Consider the following 20,473-nt stretch of genomic DNA (forward strand, 5'->3'; position numbering starts at 1 on the left):
GTTTTAAGATTGTCTCCAATTCATGCTATCTCTAGTGTGTTTGTGCATAGTTGTTTTCATGCTTTCTCCTTCATTAGAAGGCATCCCTGTTTCCTTTTCTGTATTCTTAGTGCCTGGCACACAGTAGGTTTTTCATAAATAATTCTTGACTTGACTTTAATAAAATTTGTCCACTGTCAAAATGAACAAACTCTCCAATGAAGTATTTCCATGCCTGGAGAAGAAATCTGCTTCACAGACGGAAGGTATTTATTTGAATACTTCAAGGATCCAGGATGCCCTTGGCACGGGTGGTACCATGAAGATGAGCACTCTCCTAAACCAAATGGGTGCTATTGTGGGTTATGGAAGAAACAGTTTCTCACCTGGAGACCAACACTCTGGTGCTACACTGGCCCTCAGTAACTAACCATTTATTAAGCATTCACTATTTGCCTGGCAATATGAACCCCCAAGGTGACGGATACTCAGCTCATTACTCATTTCTTCTAGCTCAGGAGAACCTGCTGGCTTGACCTAGGCTTCTGAGAACCCAGGGGTACTAAGTAGGATGCCTCATTGGTATGGAGGCATTGGTGTAGACCTTGCAGAAGCTTTCCAATTCCAGGCAAGTCCTACAAAGTTGGAGAGACTTGCTGACTGGCTGCTCATAACTAGGAGAATAACACTGAGGCATGCTGAACTAGAACTGTGAGAATAAAAAATGGTGTGAGCTGAACCTGTCCCTGCCCCTAGAAAGATTTATAGAATTATCTGGAGACAGCCCTAAGAAATGAGCAAGTCAAAAGCAACCCAAGTCAGAATGGCATTGACTTGAGTTAGTTGGACCAGGTGACCCATAAGGTCCTTTCTGGTTCTAAATCTTGCGATCTGAAATCAATCTGGAATGACACGACAAAAATGGATCAGTCATTCAGCATTTATCGCCTACCATTATACCAAGTGCTCTGCTAGGTGCTAAGCATAGAAATATCAAAGGAAAGCAGAGGGAATGCCCATAAATTGGGAAATGATGAACAGTTCTGGCATAGGAATATGATGGAATGCTAGTGTTCTATTTAAAAAATGATGAAGGAGATGGGTTTAGAGAAGCCTGGGAAGACTTGTAGGGACTGATGGAAGGAAGCTGAACCAAGAGAACATCTGTTTATCCAGAGAACTCATAATGGCACACACTACTCATCTCCTTAGAGAGAGGTGATGGACTCAACATACTACTCATCTGAGGGAAGGTGACTGAGATATACTTTTTCTTTTTCAACATGGATAATGTGGGACTTTATTTTGTTTGCAAATACATATTTGTAAGGAATTCTATTTTTCTTGCTTTCTCAAAGGGGGTAGAAGTGGAAAGGAGAGAATGGAGACCTGAAAATAAAATAAAATTGAATTTTAGAAAATTCTTTGGCACAAGAAAAAACACAAAAGGAAATAGCTCTGTCTTTGCTAAGCTTATATTCTATTGGGGAGTTGACATTCTATTTACATACTTTGACCCAATGAACTCACAATACACTCCAATACTTTCTGTGAAATCATGACAGCACTTTCTCTTGGTAGGTAAGTAAACAATTGTAAAACATGTGCCCACCAGTTTGGGAATGACTGAACCACGTGCAGCATATGCATTAAAAGAAATGAAAAACAGGGAAATTTGTTGGAATGGGCACAGAACAAACCCAGCAGGAAAAGGATAAATATTCTGTCAACCAAAAACTGAACAAAACAACACTAAAAGACAGTGTCAATCTGATCACGTACAATGTCCAATCTTAATTCCAGAGAAAACATGATAAAATTAATGTCTCTCCCTCCTCTTGGGAGCAGGTAAAAGTCTGTTTCATACTCTGCTGGCTAGGGCTGAGTGTTCATTTGCTCTGTTTAACTGTTTTTCCTTGCAATAAGTCAAGGGCCACAGGGTCTTTACTGAGAAGTGATAGGAAGGGAAGGGGAAATATTGTGATCTAATCCCCCCTTACACTGTTTGCACATTTTTCTCCATTATGACTTGTATTCTATTTATCTGTGTATAAATCATTGCTATCTACTCTGTTGTAAGCTCCTAGAGGACAGGAGATGAGCCTTATTTATTTTTGTATCTACTAAAATACCTGTATATTACAGATAGATAACGATTGATCAGTGAATGAATGGTGGTATCCCACCTTTCTTGAAAGCTTTCCTTGACTTCCCACTTGTGAACTTCCTTATGTGACCCTCTCCTGAAGCTGCTGCTTAGAATCCCTATTTAGCATGAGATCAAGCTTGTGTTGGTTGGAGAGCCTTGGGGACTGGCCCAGGGATGGACTAGCCCAAGAGGCAAAGCAGTGGGTTGGCCAGAAGAGACTGGAGCTTCTAGCCAGTGTAACTTACAAAGACCATGTTAGAGGAGAAAGCAAGCACACCATTGGAATGAGGGACTCCTGAAGTATGGAGAGCAACATTGATTACAGTGGGATGGAGGAGGTGAGCCTTCATCTCAGCCTTAAAGGATGGGTAGAATTTGGATAAGATAATAGGAGAGACAGCAAGGGCAACGGTCCAGGGACAGGATTTGAATGGAGTGTACTAAGGACAGTTGAGATTAGATTGTAGAGTGAGAACATTGGTATCAATCAGGTTGGATAAGTCATTTGGAAGGTAGTTGTGGAGGATGTGGAACGGAGGCCAGGTGAGTGACCTGGATGTGCCTGGCAATGGGGAGATTGTTGAGCTAGATGGTAATACAATCAAAGGGTAAATTTTAGGAAGCTCCCCTCCTCTTTTTGTCAGTGGTGTGTAGAATCAGGCCGAGTAACACTCCTCCACTCCCATCACCAATGTAATAACTTCCATACTGCCTGAAGATGTTCAAATCACTCTCTTCACAACACCTTCTTCCTGCCAATGAGGTATGCAAGGAAAGAGTGGTTATCCCTATTTCATAGTTGCAGAAATTGAGGGACAGAGAGATGAAGCAAATTCTGCAGGGTTCCACTGGTGAAAATGAGACTTGAACTCAGATCTCTGACTCTAGGGAGGGCCAGTGCTCTTTGTATTCCACTGTTTGCCCATAGGTCACTGGAGAGCCAGGGGAAGCAAGGAGTACCAGGGAAAGTCTGGGCTTATCCCAAGACTTAAGTCTGAGTCCTGGCTCTGAGGCTTACTAAGCATTCAGCTGTGGGCAAATTCTATCTCCTCTCTGAACTTCAGTTTCCTTAAGTGTAGAACAAGGGTGACTGTGCCCTGCTGCACAGGGATAGTTGGAACAATCACTTTTTTTCAGCCACAATGGGCTACAGGAGGCAGAACAAGCAGGTAGCAAAGGTGAGGGATGACAAGGGAACAGCCTAGAAGAGGGCTGTCAGTATGCTGGTTACACCCAGGGCCTCAGAAGCCCAGAGACCCAGAGCTCAAAGGGACCCCCAAGGCCATCTCATCCAAGCCCTTCATTTTATACAGATGAGGAAACAGACCTACAGAAATGAAGTGATTTGCCCAAAGTCACACCGGTTGTAAGTAAGAGGGATGATACCCTTTGGGACAAGTTTAATGAGAGGACAAGGACAAAACCCCCTCTGGGTGAAAAGGCACTCAGAACAGGCAATCTGTGCACCGATGAGATTGGAGATCTAGCAGTGCCTTTTCATTTTTATTTTCATTAGGGAGCTACTTCAGAAATCCAGGTGTGATACGATGAAGTCTTAGAAGAGAATGGGAATGGAGAGGAAGGGATGATTCTGGGAGATGCTGCAAAGAAAGAGTCCCTCATTTGAATATCCATCCAGGAATGCTAGGTGGATCAATGGGTAGAGTATGGGGCTTGGAGTCAGGAAGACCTGAGTTCAAATCTAGTCTGTCTCTGTCTCTCTCTCTGTCTCTCTCTCTGTCTCTCTGTCTCTGTCTCTGTCTCTCTGTCTCTCGGTCTCTCTCTCTCTCTCTCTCTCTCTCTCTCTCTCTCTCTCTCACACACACACACACACACACACACACACACACACACACACACACTGCATCACCATAGGAAAGTCTTTGATCTCTGTCTTACTCAGTTTCCTCAACTGTAAAATGAAGATAATAATTGCACTTACCTAGTAGGGTTGCTGTGAAAATTAAATAAAACAATATTTATGAAATGTTTGCTTGTCACATGGTAGGTGCCCAATAAATGCACATTCCCATACCTGTTCTTCCATCGATCTAGTCACTCATTTGAGCACTTATTGGGCACCTCCTGTGTGATAGAGACTTACAAGGGAGACAAAGACAAATGACCCAGACCCTGTCCTCCTAGAGCTTATGTTCTCTTGGGTAAAAGGGACCTGCTTAAGGACTGAATATAATGGGTGATTCTTCCTTCTCAGGGGAAAGGCAGGTATCTACTTGCTTATCTCACCCCACTAACACTTTCCCAGTCTCTGTAAATATGATCACCTGTCGGAGCTCAGACCAGACTGAATAGTGTAGCCTATGGCAGGGGAAATTAATCAAAGCTAATACAGATATCAATAATTCCTCAGACACATCGTGATTGGTAAATGCTGACTGGCCTTGTCAAGAAGCACGATGGAGAGGACCTTGGACAGCACCAGACACTGTCCAAGGTCCTTCGAAGGAGCTCTGCTTTGGCTGGCAATCCGATGACCTGAGCTGAATCTGGCTGTTCCCCATTCACTGGGTCATCTTAGGCTGGCCTCTTTCCCACTCTGGGTTAAGTTTTCTATTTTGTAAAACAAAGGGCCTTGGCCTAGATTGGATAACCTAACTTCAAGATTCCTCCCAGAGCTGCCACTCTACAAACCATCCTGTAAAGGGTGCAACTACTCTCTTAGGTGGCAGCAGATGGGGCAGCTGATGGTGTCTGTGCTGACTCATCTTAGCCCCATGGGGGCTGGGGGCCCCCTAAGGAGTAAAGGGCCAATGCCAGCAGGAAGTGGCTCTCAGCATAAGTCAGGGGTTGGAGCTAAAGGACTCAATGCAAATAGGTCATTTTGTTTATTGAAATTGGAAACCAGGGTGATAACAAGATGCTGGGACCAGTGCCTTAGCATTGCTCTCTGGAGAAGGGGGAAATGCCCACACTTTGACTTGTAGGCTTTAAGGAGAAAGTGGTCCCTTGGCCTGATAGCTTTATCTCTTTTTGTAGCCACAAAGAAGGGGGAGATGAGAGAGCAAAGTACTTTCAGTGCTTTGGACAGTAGAGGATCTATACTGTATTTATACTGTCAGGACCGTGTAGATGGATGCTCCCTCTACTATGAAGGATCTTACAGGCAGAAATGGTTACATCTTTTCACAATACATTTGTGGGCCCTGATGCATATTTGGAGGCTCAGTCCTAGGGTAGGGAGACTATAAGGACCAAACATGGGATTCACTGGCAGAGGGAGCACTCAGGTGAAGAACCTTCTTTTCTAGATACAGGTTGGCATCTTTGCTGCATCTTGAGTCTCTGACAGGGGTTTACAGCATTGAGAATGACTTGCCTGGGATCTCCAAGCTAAGGTACAAGCCCAGGGCTTCCTGACACAGGTCAGCCCTCTATACATCATGCTTCTCTGTGCAGCTCAGGCTCTCTATAAAACCATTCCTCTTGGAGATGGACCTTCATCATTTGTCACAAATACCACTGAGCTACGATTCAGAAGTGGCGGGATATGCTGGCAAGTGCTCTGAAACAAGTTGTGCTCACCAGGCAATCTACCTCGAAGTGTTGGCCATCCCCAAATGAGGAACAGATTGGCTTCCAAATGTCTGTCTCTGTCTTGAAGCAACCCCCATCTAAGAGTGTTAGAGACTCCAGAAAAGAACCCACCTCTAGGGTGTACCTAATGACTGTGTAAAATAGGACTTCATCCACCAGGTACTGGAAACTAGTTGGATGACCTTGGGCACGCCTACTTGCCCATTGAACAGTATCTGTTAATCTGTTTGCCTCTGTTTCCTCAAGTACAAAATGGGGATAATATCAGCCCCTACATCCCTGGGTTGTTGTGAGAATAAAATGAGATTAGCACAATGCTGGGCATACAGTCGGTGCTTAGTAAATAAATGCTTTTTCCTTTCTTCTTCTGGGATAATACTTTTGGTGTCAACATGAGGCAACACCATACCCACCCTACGCAGGGCATTCTTTTGGCCCTCAGGAGACTCTGGGCAGGCTCCTTGGTAGGCTGCTCTGGAGCCTGGAGTTTGACAGAGTCAAATGGAGGGCTTTGATGTACCCATTTCACAATAGCCTGATGAGTTCCTGGGGGGTTTTTGCCCTTCATGACCTGTTATGTTACTCCTCATCATGCTTAGATGGGAACCCCCATTTTGCTCCCTAGAAAAGACAGCAGAAAATGACTTTGCTTCTGAGCTAGCTTGGATGGGGAGAAAAAGAAGGATCCAAGGGCTCAGATGGTCATTAGAGATCACAAATAGTGAGTTCAACATAACCCTAACTGGGCACATGTTTGGTCTTCATATTTTTCACTTAGAAAATCAGCTTTTCCCCTAGCTGGACTTTGCCCTTCACATCATCTCTTTCCTTTCTGTACATAACAAGGAAGGGATGGTCCTCTCAAAGAATTTCACGACCTCCACTTAGTTTACCGAGTAGTTTCTCCATGTGTCAGGCCCTGTGCTAGCATCTGGGGATGCACAGGAAAAGCAATCCTTGCCTACAAGGGACTTTCCTTCTGCTGGGTAAATGGACCTATATCCAGAGAGGCAGCCTGCTGTGGCCCAAAGGGGGCTGACTTCCAAGTCTCAAGACGTTGGTCAGAATCCCAGCTCTGTCAAAAATTGCCTATTTGACCATGGGTGACTCCAGCCTTCTTATCTGTTTTTTTTTTTTTTAACGTTAGTTGGTGGGATTGGGGGAAGGATGGGGAATTGGATTGCATGACTTGTATGGTCCCCTCCCACTCTAGGTCTAGGAGTCTATCACTACTGACTACTTGGGGGCAAGTGAAGGTCCCTGGGACTTTTCAATCAGGGTTCCCCTCTTATGGGGTAATGGAGCAAAGTTACCCAGCTTAGGCCTTACTGACAGAGCTTTTACTAGGGAAGGGGAGGATGACAATTGCCTAGAATATAGCACTTGAAGACTGCAAGAAGGGATGTATTCCTTTTTTTACTTAAATTTTATTTTTTCAATCAGCAAATATCTAAGGGGACACATGCTCATGAGGCTTACGTGCACGTGCTTTTAATGCCTGACAAAAGAAAATCTCTGTCTCCACTGAGTTTACTCCAATAAACATTTCTCAAGCCCCATCATATGCACAGACATGTGCTGGGTGGAAGGCAACAGGGACAGAGTGGGCACAGTCCTTCCTCTCAAAGAGTTTTTCACCTGGTTGCATTGTTAGGGCAGATGTGGACCTAAGTCTGCAAAAGGGAGAATGAGATGAGGGTCAAGGACAGAGCTAAATGCTGCGCTGGGTTGGGACCTGGCAAGGCAGGGTCCCTGGAGGGGTGACATCTGAGTCGGGCACTGTTGGTGAGACATATCACGTGGTTGAACGAGTGACATGTGGCACTGGGGTGGTGATGGTGGTGGTGACATTTCCTAATTTGCCAGTGGTGCCTTAGTCTGCCCATGCCCATGGCTCAACAAGGCTATCATTTGCTCTTTGTCAGGATCTTAGATGCGACAGTATATAATGGGTACTTCGCTTAGAGTGAATGAGAGAGACACATAAAATTCTATGATTACTGGGAATCCTCTAGGACTAGAATGGCAGGTTCATCCTTCCTGCTACAAAGGCAGATTCTCATGACCCCATGACTGGGAGGGTGGGGTGGAGGGATGGGGCCTGCTCAGTTCAAGTTATGACCAGGTTATGCTAAGGGGCAACATTCATGGTCTTCAGACTATGCATGGACAAGGAAGTTTCCTCCTTCAGACTGGCCAGCCCTTAACCTAGTCCTTCTCTTTCTGAATACATGTACCAGTGTGGCAGGAGACCACTGAATATCTTAGAGACCATTCACTGGCATTGGACGAGGGCGGAAAGTCAATCAACAAACAATTATTATTCACCTACAATATGCCAAGCCTGTGCTGAGAAATGGAGACACAAAGAAAGGCAAAAGACAGCTCCTGATGTGAAGGAGCTCATGCTCTAATGGGAGAAATGGCATGCAGACAAGTCTACACAGACAAGATGTATACAGAAGAAATTGGAGACAATCAACAGAAGGAAGGCATTGGCATTGAAGGGGCTTGGGAAAGGTTTCTGGTAGAAGAGGAGATTTTAGCTGGGATTTGGATGAAGCCAGAAAAATCAGGATGAGAAAAGATGAGGAGGGAGAGAAGAGTGGTTAGAAACCTAAGATATGGCATGATCAAAGACAGGCAACATCATCTGGTGGAAAGAGCCCTGAATCTGGAGCCTAAGGATCTGAGTTTGAATTCCCCCCAGCCCCCCCCCACCATGACCTAGGTGACCTTAGTTAGGGATCTCTACAAACTGTCCATGACTTTGCTGATAAATCCTAACAAGGTACTCGTGGCACAGGGACATTAAAGGCCTTGTCCAGGGCCACATAGCTAGTGTCCAAAGTGGGAACTGATTCTTTCTGTCTCGAAGTCAAGCACTCTATCCATTATGTCACATTGTCTGTTCTCTGTAAAATCAATATATGAATTTAGACATTCTCAGCAGCACAGTGTTGAGAGAAAAGCACTTTGTAAACTCTATGGCACTAAACCAATGAGAGTCATCTTCATCATCCTCACCATCACCATCATCATCATCCTTAGGTACAAAGTTCCAACAGAAACATGGATTACTAAATTGTACATAAGGATCCCTGTTGGCTTTCTGTCAACTTAGGAAACCACGTATTAATATTATCCATGTCCTATTGCCTTTTTCTTTATTTTGTTAAATACTTCCCAATGATATTTTAATCTGGTCCAGCTAATTGTGCAAGAAACTCCTTCTATTGCTGTGGGTCTGCACCTTCTGTGCTGCTTGTAGTTCTGAATAGTTGCCTGGGGGCACTTGGAGGTTAAGACAGGTATGTAGCAAGGCTATTTGTTCACTGAGTCTGAGTCTGGGCACATTTTAAATATTCCAGGTCAGATAACTTGAGTTATCTGTGCTTCTCTCCAGGCTTGGCACTATACTAAGCACTGGGGATGCAAAGAAAGAAAAACAAACAGGTAACTGCCCTCAGGTAGCTCCCGTTGTGATGGGGAAGACCATGCAAATCAGATGGTAGATACAAAGGACATACAGACTAGGTAGAAGATAATCTGAAAGGGCACCATGGTATATAGACTACTGGGCTTGGAGGCATGGAGACATCTTCATGAGTTCAAACTCAGTCTCAGACATTTACTATTGTGTGACCTTGGGCAAGTCACTTAATCCTATTTGCTTCAGTTTCCTCATCTGTAAAACTAGCTGGAGAAGGAAATGGAAAAGTACTCTAGTATCTCTTCCAAGAAAACCCCAAATGGGGTCATAAATGTTAGACACAAGTGAGACAGTTGAACCACACGTCATCTGAGAGAGGAAGGCATTAGGACCTAGAAGTACTGGAGTCTCATGTCTTGTTTCTCCTTGCCCAAACTATCCTACCTGACTCTGTTTTGCTGGGACACTTTCTTGCTCTGTCCTTCCAAGATTCCCCAGTTATTCTAAGAAAAAGACAAAAAATATAGGCCCCAGTCTGACCTGCCTTCTCTTTATAATCTGGGTCCAGCTGAGACTCACAACATATTAGATCTGGGACGGACTTTTTAGTTCATTTGTTTAATCCTCCTATCACACCAAGGAAGAAACTGAGAAGCAAAGAAGGAAAAGGGATTGGACCAAAACCATAATGTCGGGATTTAAACCCAGGACCTCTGACTCCAAACTCATGTACTCTGCGCGCCAGGCTGAATGTCACAGATACTTTCTGACGAGGTGAATTGGAAGTTCACTGAGGGCAGGAACCACACTTTAGCTCATTCTGCATCTCCTCTAGTACCCAGCACCATCTGTGTCTACAGTAGAAACTTAAGAAGTAGTGACTGAATAAATGAGTGACTAAACCAAGCAAAGAACATGAAAAGACCCTAGATCTGAGGGCGGAGGACCTGAATTGGCATCCTGGCTCTGTCAGCTGATGGCTGTGTGGTACTGGTCAGGTCACTTCCCCCACTCTAGGCCTCAGTTTCCTCATGTGTAAAATCAAAGTGGTTGGATTGTATGCTAAGTTCCCTTCCAGCTTGACATGGATGGCCTTAGTTCTCTATGAGTGAGTGATGAGTCTTAATTTTAGCTTCATTTCCATAGGTTTCTGCTACTTCTAGAAGTCTTGACTAGAGAGTTAGAGTCAGCCTGGATTACCACTGTCTAAAAGTTCTAAGCTGTACGCAGATCCTTCTCAAGCTTAACATTCCCCCAACATAGACTCATCACCTGTGGAAAGGACATCTAATCCAAGCCTCTAGTTATTCATCTAAGAACACTGAGATCCAGTGAAGGAAGTGACTTTGTCAATGACACACAAACATTAAGGAGCAGTCAGTATTTCAGTCTGGGTCATCGAATAGAAGTCTGAGTTCACTCCCCCAGTTCCATGATGCCTCAAGTTCATTTCTCCCCTTTTCTTCCCATTAAGCAAATAGGCTAAGTAGTCACTTAACACTGGGTTATATCACTTAACTCTCTGATCGTCAGTTTTTTCCCAGACTCTGTATCTAATCTGTTTCAAGATAATCCATGCTTTTTGATGGAATGGTTGGTTGGTTGATTGAATTATTGATGACTTTCTACTAAGGAAGCAAAACTCCCTACAGGTTCATATATTCAGTTGTTATTCAGAGCCACAGAGGGTGAGAGCTGGAAGGGGGTCTTGGAGCTATCTCATCTCCCCTCCACAAAGCTTCTCAATGTAAGAAGAGTCCAGACCAAGAGATGATGTACAATGATGGCAGTGCATGTTGATGACAAGAGAGGCCCATCATCATCACCAAACTCCATACAGCACTGCCATTAAGCAGCTACCACAGCAAACTGCCTTCAAACAATCCTCACAGGCAGCTCCTGATGACTGGAGCATAGCCCTGCACACACACACACACACACACACACACACACACACACACACAGACACACACAATTTTTTCCTAACCCTTTTGGATTAAATTTGAGTCATCATTGTTTCAGACTGTTCGAGTACAAAATGAATAAATGAGATTCCAAGTCTGCAGAAATGATTTTAAAAAGAACCCTTTGATTTCTGGGCAAAATTCTGGTATTTGTCTCAGATCTCCCAAGGAAGCAGCTCCACCACCAAGCCTAATGCTTGGGAAACGAAGCATCTACTCGGATGGTTTTGTTGACATCAATCAAAGGAGAAAGGGGAGTGGAGGAGGAAACAAACCAGGTGTGGCCTCAGGCTGGCATTCGGCTCCCTCCCCAGGGCCTCTGGGGTCCATCCCAAATGGAGCATTAATTACTATGTTCGAAGCTCTGGGACAGCTGCTGGGGATACAGAGACTAAAAGGAAACTCGTCCTGACCCACGGGGAGTTTACATTATCCTGGGACAAGAGAGTAATTACAACTTGACTGAGTAAATACAAAGCCATTTTAAAGAGGGAGAGAATGCTCCCAGCTGAGGTGAAGAGGAAAGGTAGCCTCTGAGCTGTGCTCTGTGGGAAGTAAGAGGTTCCAAGAGGCGGAGGGGAGGAGGGAGCCCCTTCCAGACTCAGGCCCAGAGACTGAAGTTAATTAGCTCACTGGTTCTCAGTCCCCATCAAGGCCAGTTTGGGAAGACCTAGATTCAAATCTCAATGCTTGAGGCTTTATAGGGAAAGTGTTCTCCTATAGGTCGACAGACACACAGCGTGAATGAAAGCATGAAATAATACTAGATTTCTTTGTTGACCTATTTTTAGTTTTGTTGTTTAAAAACAATGGATGGATAAAACATGAGATCTGAAAGCAAAGACTGGAGGTGAATGACATTAACCCCTTGCCACCCTGAATGGATTTTGTTGAGCTGACTTAACTAGATAACATTCAGGTGGCAAGTGTCCAGCTGCTGGAAGGCTGAGGATGCACTTAGTCAGCAGATCGGCTGCAGCAAAGCCTCCAGCCTTCAGATCAGTGAGATGTGCAGTGTTTCAAGCACAAAGAGATCCTTGAAAATGTGGCAAGGGGGCATTGACAGGGTCTGGCCTCAAGTCTTGGCATTCTGGGACCTATCATCTCACGACCTCACCTGGAGATGACCAAAAAGAGAAAACTGAAATGAGACTGGACTTCTCCTGAGTATGCACACATTTTCTACTGGTTAAAAGGAAAGGAAAGAAGACAAAACACAAACCCCAAAACAGGCTGTGGCCTGCATACGTGGGCCTGATCATCCATGCATGGGAAGAGTCCAACCAGATGAGGACAAGAAGAAGCTTAGATAGGCAGGGAGGGTAGCAAGAATAAGTTAGATGTGCATGTTTCCATATTAGAACCGGGGGAAATGAGCAATTGAGGTCTGGCATGTCACCCGATCCAGGTTTGGGTTCTACGCCAGGCCTCAGTTTGCGGCAGGGAAAATATGGATGCTATCTTCCAGAATTGCTTCCTGAAGCAGTGAAGCCTGGTGCTTCATATAAGGGAGAGAATGACCAGGCAGGAGGGCAGTCCTTAGGAGTGCTCTAGCACCTGCTTCCTACTACTCCAGCTTCTCCCTGAGCCGTCTCTCTAGCAGCTCTGTGGAGCTGATCAATTCAATGACAACTGAAGGGTAATTTAAGGAAATCAGGTCTTGAAGGCACCATTCTCAAATTAACACTCGTATTCAATATGTGTTTTTGTGTGTTGCAGTTATCTATGGCTAATAGCTCTTATATCAATATTATAGTTATCTAAGGCTCATGGAAATGAAGAATAATTAATAAATTCATGCCTGGGGAATTCTAGATATATACTTCTATCAATATTATACAAAATCCAGCTTGATGTCATCTCCAGGTGCATCATGCCTGATGGAACTGACCTCTCCCTCTCAGAACACTTTGCTTCTGTCTTATGGTTCAGTACACTTAGAGGATATTAGTTTTAAACCATGCAAAGTACTATTGAAATACGATTTATTTATTGTTATTACTAGAGGACTTTGCTCCCTTGTCTTATCTGCCCTCCTAGATTCTAATCTTCAAGGAAGAGACAGTGTCTTCTCCATTTTTCTGTCCTCTTATGACATCAGGTACAAGTCCTTGCACACAGTCTATTATAAAAATGTATTTGCTGAAGGAATTCATTCGTCATTTGAAGAAAGGGCTTCTGCTCTATTACAGGTGCCAGAAAGTGAAACATGTTTTCTTAGCCTGGGCTTCAGATGGGAAATCAAGATCTGAACAGTTTGGAGGTAGGTACTTCCCTAGGAGCATTGCACTTAAAACACAAAATTAGCTTTGACAGGAAAAGTGTAAACAGCACCCTAAGTCAAAATTTAGTAATTGTTTTTTCCTCCTCCTGACATTACCAGAGTTTGGTCTTTAATCAAGATAATTTAAAAAATATTTAATCAAGAAACTAAATTAAAATTCTTAATAGAGTGACTGGATTGATAGATCAAGGGAACGATGTAGAAGCAGAATATCTCCATTTCAGCAAGGTATCTGACAAAAATCCCTCATGATATTAGAAACAGCTGGGGCAGGGGCTAGAGCATTAGACTTGGGATTTGGGGAGCCTTACGTTATATCTCTTGAGGTACTGACTAGATGTGTGACCCTGGGCAAGTCACTTCACTCTCTGAGCCTCAGTTTCCACATCTGCAAAACAGGGAGAATAATAGCACCGATCCCACAAATGGTCAACTGGATGAAATGACCTAAGCTAGGTAAAGTGTTTTGCAAACTTAAAACGCTACATAAATGTTACCTCCTAATTTAGCTTAATATTAATATTTTTTCAGATGATATGGGGAAACATGAACTATTTATTTAGTTCAATTCAAGAAATGTTGATGGGACACTTACAACATGAAAAGTCTTGGGTTTTGGGCATGAAGGAAAACAGATAAGACCCAGTCTCCAAGTGGCACAGAATCATATTGGACAAGAAATAAGAATGATATCAATTAGAGTCTGAAGGGTGAAGGACAAAGATCTCCAAGAGCTCAAAGGAAAGGGGAGGGTCAAAGAAGGCTTCATGGAAAAGGGAAGGGTTGTAGCTGAAGAGCCCAATACTGTTGGGAGGGACATTTCTAGTGGGGAAGTTACTGAGACCTGTCCTTGGTCCTGACCCATTAATTGCATGGTGTCATGGTTGGACTTTCAGGGAGGACCAAATGGATTTGAATCCTTCCTCAGACACTTACTAGGTGTGTGACTCTAGACAAGCCACTTGACTACTTGGATCTTGTTTCCTCATCTATAAAACTGGGATAACTACCTCCCAGGGTGGTTGGGAGGATCAAGTGAAAGAAGGTAAGTTGCTCTGCAAACCTTAGAGAACAAGATAAATGTCAGTTTTTTTATTAATAGTAAGGCAGAAAACATACCATTCAATTTTTCACATGATCCAAAACCAGGCAGGATGTCAAGAATCAGTTGGACAAGGGAATGAGGATTCAGAGATCTTGGCAGGCTGAAACACAGGCCTAGAACTAACAAGATGAAATTAAACAGGGCTGAGGAGAATTTGTGAAATTTGGATATTTAAGAATAATCTACATAAATAAAGCATAGGGAACACCTGGACTGACAGAAGTTCAAGGAAAAGAGGACTAGGGATGAGGGAGTCCTAATTGAAAGAAGACTCCACATGAATGACTGGGCTGAGACCTGTTGAGGACTTCTAAACCTTAGAGTTCTCACCTTTACCTGCCCGAGACTGTCCACATGGAACTGAGCTTACACCCCCAACAGAGACCAAAGTCAGTGAGTGAAATCCTAGGCTGAATTAAGGGAGGTACAATGGCCTAAGCTGATTGGTGAGAGTCCTCCCCAGGACAGGGCACCTCGAAAAAATCACGTTCTGCTGTACGTATGACATTTCAAGAAAGACATTGACCAAAATGACACAATCATGGAATTTGAAAGTTGGAAGGGACCTCAGTGATACATGCAAGAAATCCCCACTATCACAGACCTTACAAGCATCATCCAGCCACTGTTTGAAGACTTCTAAGGAAAAGGAACCCACGATCTGGAGGGCACTCTAGGAAAGGTCTCAAAACTATGTCACATGGGGAATGGTTGAAAGAATAGGGGTGAGAAAGGAAGACTGGAGGAGGTTCTCTTGGCTTATTTAAAATTAGAATTCTGGGTCATCCTAGGAGAAAGAATGGAGATGAATGTATGACGAGAACTGCGCAATAATGGAATGGGTTATTTTTGAGGTAATGATCCCCCCCTTACTGGAAGTATTCAAGCAAAGCTGAGGTGTTACAAAAGGGATCCTTGTATATTTTCTTTTTCACTTTTTTTCCTAATGGGAGAGAGGAAGAGAAAGAAAGAAGATATATGCTTATTAATTGAAAAATAAATTAAAAAAGGAATCCTTATATTGTATAGTGGGTTGCATAAGATGATTTTTCAGTTCTCTTCCAACTTTATAATTGTTCAATCCTTACTGTTGTCACCAATACATGTGTGACATGAGTATCTGAATTATTAGCTTGTCTTGTTAAGAAACCATTGAATAGTCAGACAAGTAATCACCTGAAATCCATTATTCTCAGGACCATTATCACCTTACAAAATCTGAGGGATCCTGTTTAAACTGGTTTAGATTAGGAAGGTACTTCAGAGTCATTAAGTCAAATGCAGAAGGAAACTGAGGAAGAGTCATGATTTGACTTGCCCCAGACCACACCTGTATTAAGCAATAAAGCCAACTTGAGCTCAAGTGCTCTGTGTCCACATTGGGTGTCACAGCTTGGCCTCTTCATGCCCTTGCCAATTACTTACATTTCATGTGTCTGTAAGTATTTGCAGATTGACAGAGTGAATGCCCACATCAGTGGGCTCATAGACTCAAAGTGTGTAGAAGTATTCCCATACAGTGTTTGCTGCCAGCTTGGACTCCGATTCCTGTTTTTTATGTCACACAGAAATCCAGTCTCACAGAATCCCAGAAACAGAGGTGGCAAGGCCGGAAGAGAACACAGGAAGCATTTAATACAAGCCCTCGTTTCAGAGTGGAGGGTAGAGTTGCTGAGAGGTGAAGGGGCTTGCCCAGGATAGCACAGTAGGAAGGAGACAAAGTTGGCTTTTGAACTCAGGGCCTACTAATCCAAAGCCAGTAAGTTTTTCACCATGTCCCATGATCTTCTAAGGAAGTTGGAGATGCCCCTGTCCCCACAAGTGGGGTTGTCTAATCTGTCAATAATCGCAGTCTAGTGGAGCAGAAAATGATGAATGTTCACATGGAGGTACAGATCAAATCTTAATCATTCTATTCACAAGGCACAGCTGGAGAACTGTTTATAAGATATCTAGTCTCTTAGGAAAATAGCAAGAAGCCAGATTTCAAAAGGTTTTGCTAAAAAAGAAAAACCCCTTGGTCTTTGATGGTGAAATTACTTTTTTTTAGGGGACCAGACTCTCTTTTGAGCAAACATTTAACCCAAAGAAATAAAGAGTCAATTCTTCCTTTTCCTGCCCAGCCAGTAGCAACTATCTTAGAGGATAATTGTGGGGGAAACATACTTAGTGAAATTAATGCACCAAATGGATGAGGCACTTGAGTATCAAGAAAACAAAACACAACAGAAGTCACTGGAGCTCTCCGGTAGCTTCCCTGATGACAACCACATGAAACTAATTAAGGAGTGAGCCACCAAAGCAAAGTTAAGCCCAACTACTCTGAATATTAAAAACCCTTCCTTTCTAGGTAGGCATTTCTTAGATAAAAGAGAGTTCACAGCTGGACCAAAACAGCATGAGGGCCCAATCTGTGGTTTCAAAATGGGAGCCTGGGAAAAAAAAAATCCAGGTCTTATTGTAAGTCAGATTTCAAGGTTGGCTACTGAGGAGAGCTCTACAATACAAACTTTAAAAATCACCGTGTTCTATTGTGCTAGGATACTAACTTGAGAACATCAAATGCACAAAAGGCCAAACTGCGTTAGAACCAAGGGTTTCTTTAGCCTAGGGCTTGCTGGGAAATGCTTCTGGGGTGGGAGGAAGTGTTCAGGATAATCTCTAAGCATTTCTAGCTTTCCTTTTGAAACTGTCTTCAGACCAATCAGCCATGAATTCACCCAACTGTTCATGAAATGATATATTTTTAGGGGCAACCAACTCTCAGGGCAATGATCCTCCATAGGAAGGGTCATCCTTTGTATTTGCCCTAAGGTGCCTCCTTCTGTTTCCTGGGGTGACCCCTAGTGCTGGTGTCCAATGAAACCATGATTGTTGTGCGAACTTGGATCATACTCAAACTTCCATTAACCTTTGACTTTCCTGATCAGAGAGTAACAGAGGAGTTTCCATCCCTTCCCTTCTAAATGGTTAGGCAGGCAACAACCCTGGTGGGGGAAGAGAAAAAGCAGAGCCTAGGGACATAAGGAAGTGAGACCTTTCTATAAAATGGCAAAGTAAAGGCCTTGGGGACCACTGGCTATCCTCCTCTGTCAGGGAGGGTCTGTAGCAATACCATCCAGCAACTTAAACTATTCCCCATACACTGCAAATATTCACAGGAAAAAGTGTCTCTCCCTACCCTCTTACCCTTCCCCCAAACCCCCTTCAAATTCCAAAGTCAGTCCAGTCCAGACAGAGCATCCATAGGCAAAGGCAGTGGGATTTCAGAATCTCAGTGGGCAAAGTGGGTCAAGAGGAAATCATCCAACAGATACTTAGCTGCAGACCATGGTTTCTCAGGGACAGGATCTGCAGAGTTGTGCTTCCCCACCCCTCTGACTGTGCCATAGTACAATTCTCACTGTACACTAAAAAGCACTATCAGCAGATTCCTTTCTGTGTTTCACATATGCTACCTGATAAATTAACTGGTCACTGGAATGAGCTACGTTACCTGTGGTCCAATGACCTGTATGTACATCTCACATTTTTCACACAGCTATAGGCCTAGGCATTACATGAAGCTCATCCTGGAGAATCCAGAAGTGGTCTGTTAGAAAAATTACTTAGGTGAGGACTCCCCCCATCCAGCTAAGGCTTGGGATTACTTTGATGAGGAGCTTTCAAGAAAAAAAACAAAACAAAACCAAATGAGCCCATGACTCTCTCACCAAGGTTAACAACAACACCCAAGAACATTCTGCTTACCTCGATGTACAGCTAAATGCCATACCATAGTCAATGGTTTTCCAAGTACAGATTAGGTATAGTTTTCTTTCCATATGTAGATGATGGTGCCATATCTCAATACACCTCTCTTTTGAGATTCCCCCAACAAATACATCTGCTAAATGGCACGTCCAGACATCTGCCAGCCCTATATTTCTCCCATGGACTTTTCTATAAACAAGTCCCTAAAGCTGAATAGAGTGGTCACTCTCTTGTCCCCAGTCACCCTTATTCATGTATTCCCACATGCAATGAAAGGCACTCTGCTCAGTGACTCCCTCCACAGGCTGGCTGGAACATGTGTGTGTGTGTGTGTGTGTGTGTGTGTGTGTGTGTGTGTGTATGCGCACGCGCACACATACCCACACACAGACACATAGACACACACATTCCAGGAAGCGGGTCTGACATCACTCCTGCATCCTACAGAAAATGATTCAACTCCATTTCACTGCATTTCCATGCGGATTAAAAATCTATTTAAAACATGAAGCAACAGAAAACCAGAGCTTTCTCTTCTCTGGTTAAACTTCAAACACTGAGAGATGGACAAGAGTCCCACCTGGCTCATGATTCCAGCCAAGGCCTTGAGTTGTCAACGAAACATGGAAATAGAACTTCCAATAATTAGGTGAAACATGTATTCAGGATGGATTCTGAGCATTTGCAAAGGAAAAGAAATCTCCCCAAATGGACAACAGTAACATGAGTCCAACTTGATTTTCACCGCCATGCTAGTTCCCAATCCAGTGTCAGTCTGGGGTGAAAGGTTCTCACCAACACTCAGCAGCTGTGCAGTCAAAACTGAAAACATGGGACAAAATGAGGGTACACTCAAGCCTTTGAATTCAAATAATGGTGGTGACATATTAGGGCAATTTGGATGCTTACAACCTGGCAAAGAAGTTTCCCTTTCTCAGAGGCCCTGATGACCTCCCCTCTGCTCATGTTTCAGATTCCCAATCTTTCTTCCTCATAGGTGCATGGAGGTAGGGAGTGAGATCACCTGTAGCAGGAGCCTTCAAGTTAGTGCCATGCTCCTTTCAGTGGAGTTTTTAGTTTAGTGAAACTCATTTCCATCCCAAAGAACAGGGAACAAACATGACTTTAGGAGGAAAAACCAACAGACAAAATAAAGGCACATTCATTCATTCTCAACGAAAGGCTTGAGATTTGCAGGCACTTATGGACTAACCTATATGCCACCATGAGTAAGAGGATTTAATATTCCCCTTTGACTTCCCATAGGTTCTGGTGTGGGCACCTACCCTTTCTGCCCTATGTGTGTGCTGTTCTCTGTACCAGCAAGAGTATTTCCCCATAAGATACCTTGTTAACACTCAGTACTTTTTAGTGTCCTTTTTCACTCATTGAGTCTCAAAGTCTTCTCTTGCCCTGCCACTTTTCCCTTCCTCCCACCCCAATAAGGCCAACATTACCCAACTTTGTAAAAAAAACCTCTTTCTCAAGTGTTATCTCACCTGACACCAACAAAAACTAATCGACTGGCTTCTTAGAAATTCAAGGAGTGCTATGGCCTAATCTTGATCTCCAAACAAAGTCATTCTAGCCCAAGGTGACTGAGGATGTCCCCTTGAACCCTCACAAAAAAGCATTCCAACAATCTTTCTGGAATACTACTGCATCTGTCCCAGTCCACCGAGGATCCTAAGAGCCAACATTCTCACCAAATAGGCCACTTTCCTGTTCTCAAGTGATCACTATGGACAAAAAGCAAAATCAAACCACATAAATGTAGGAGAATCACATACAGCCAAGAAAACTGAAGTTGGAGTTGTTAGCCACCGCTTCAGGTGCCACTGATGGCACATCTGGACTCACGCCACCGAACGAACTCCCCTTCCCCTATGATGAGAGCCACGGCACCCTTCAGAAAAACATTGAACATGCCTCTGTGTCCTACCTCGATGAGGAAGTCACCAGTTCTCAAGCCTGCCTGCCATGCTACTCCTCCTTCATCCACGGACTCCAGATACTGCAGGGCAGGGAATGCTGGCGTTGGGGTAAACTCTTCAATTGGAGTATCAGCTTGAAGGACAAAGAATACATACCTTAGTCAAACTTGGGAAAACATTTCCTTTGGGCCCAATCCTGTGCATGGTCTTGAAGCATTCTGTGAGAAGGGGTCCATAATGGCTTCTCACTGAGCATAGGAAGGCCTAGTACCCCTCCCAGCCAAGAAAGAGGGTAGGCTGTGAACTCTCAGGCCACC

At 43.7% G+C, this 20,473-nt stretch overlaps 1 protein-coding gene across 10 annotated transcripts in view; it reads right to left on the minus strand.

Moving 5' to 3' along the window:
* Window positions 1-20,473, minus strand: part of SHANK2 (SH3 and multiple ankyrin repeat domains 2) — a 709,321-nt gene that overhangs the window by 227,315 nt on the left and 461,533 nt on the right. For all 10 annotated transcript variants that reach the window (XM_072639430.1, XM_072639427.1, XM_072639424.1 and 7 more), the window contains one exon: window positions 20,165-20,289. In XM_072639430.1, coding sequence (XP_072495531.1) covers window positions 20,165-20,289 — 125 coding nt within the window. The remainder of the gene's footprint in view (window positions 1-20,164; window positions 20,290-20,473) is intronic.

Source organism: Notamacropus eugenii, chromosome 2 (genome assembly GCF_028372415.1).
Source record: "Notamacropus eugenii isolate mMacEug1 chromosome 2, mMacEug1.pri_v2, whole genome shotgun sequence".
NCBI lineage: Eukaryota > Metazoa > Chordata > Mammalia > Diprotodontia > Macropodidae > Notamacropus > Notamacropus eugenii.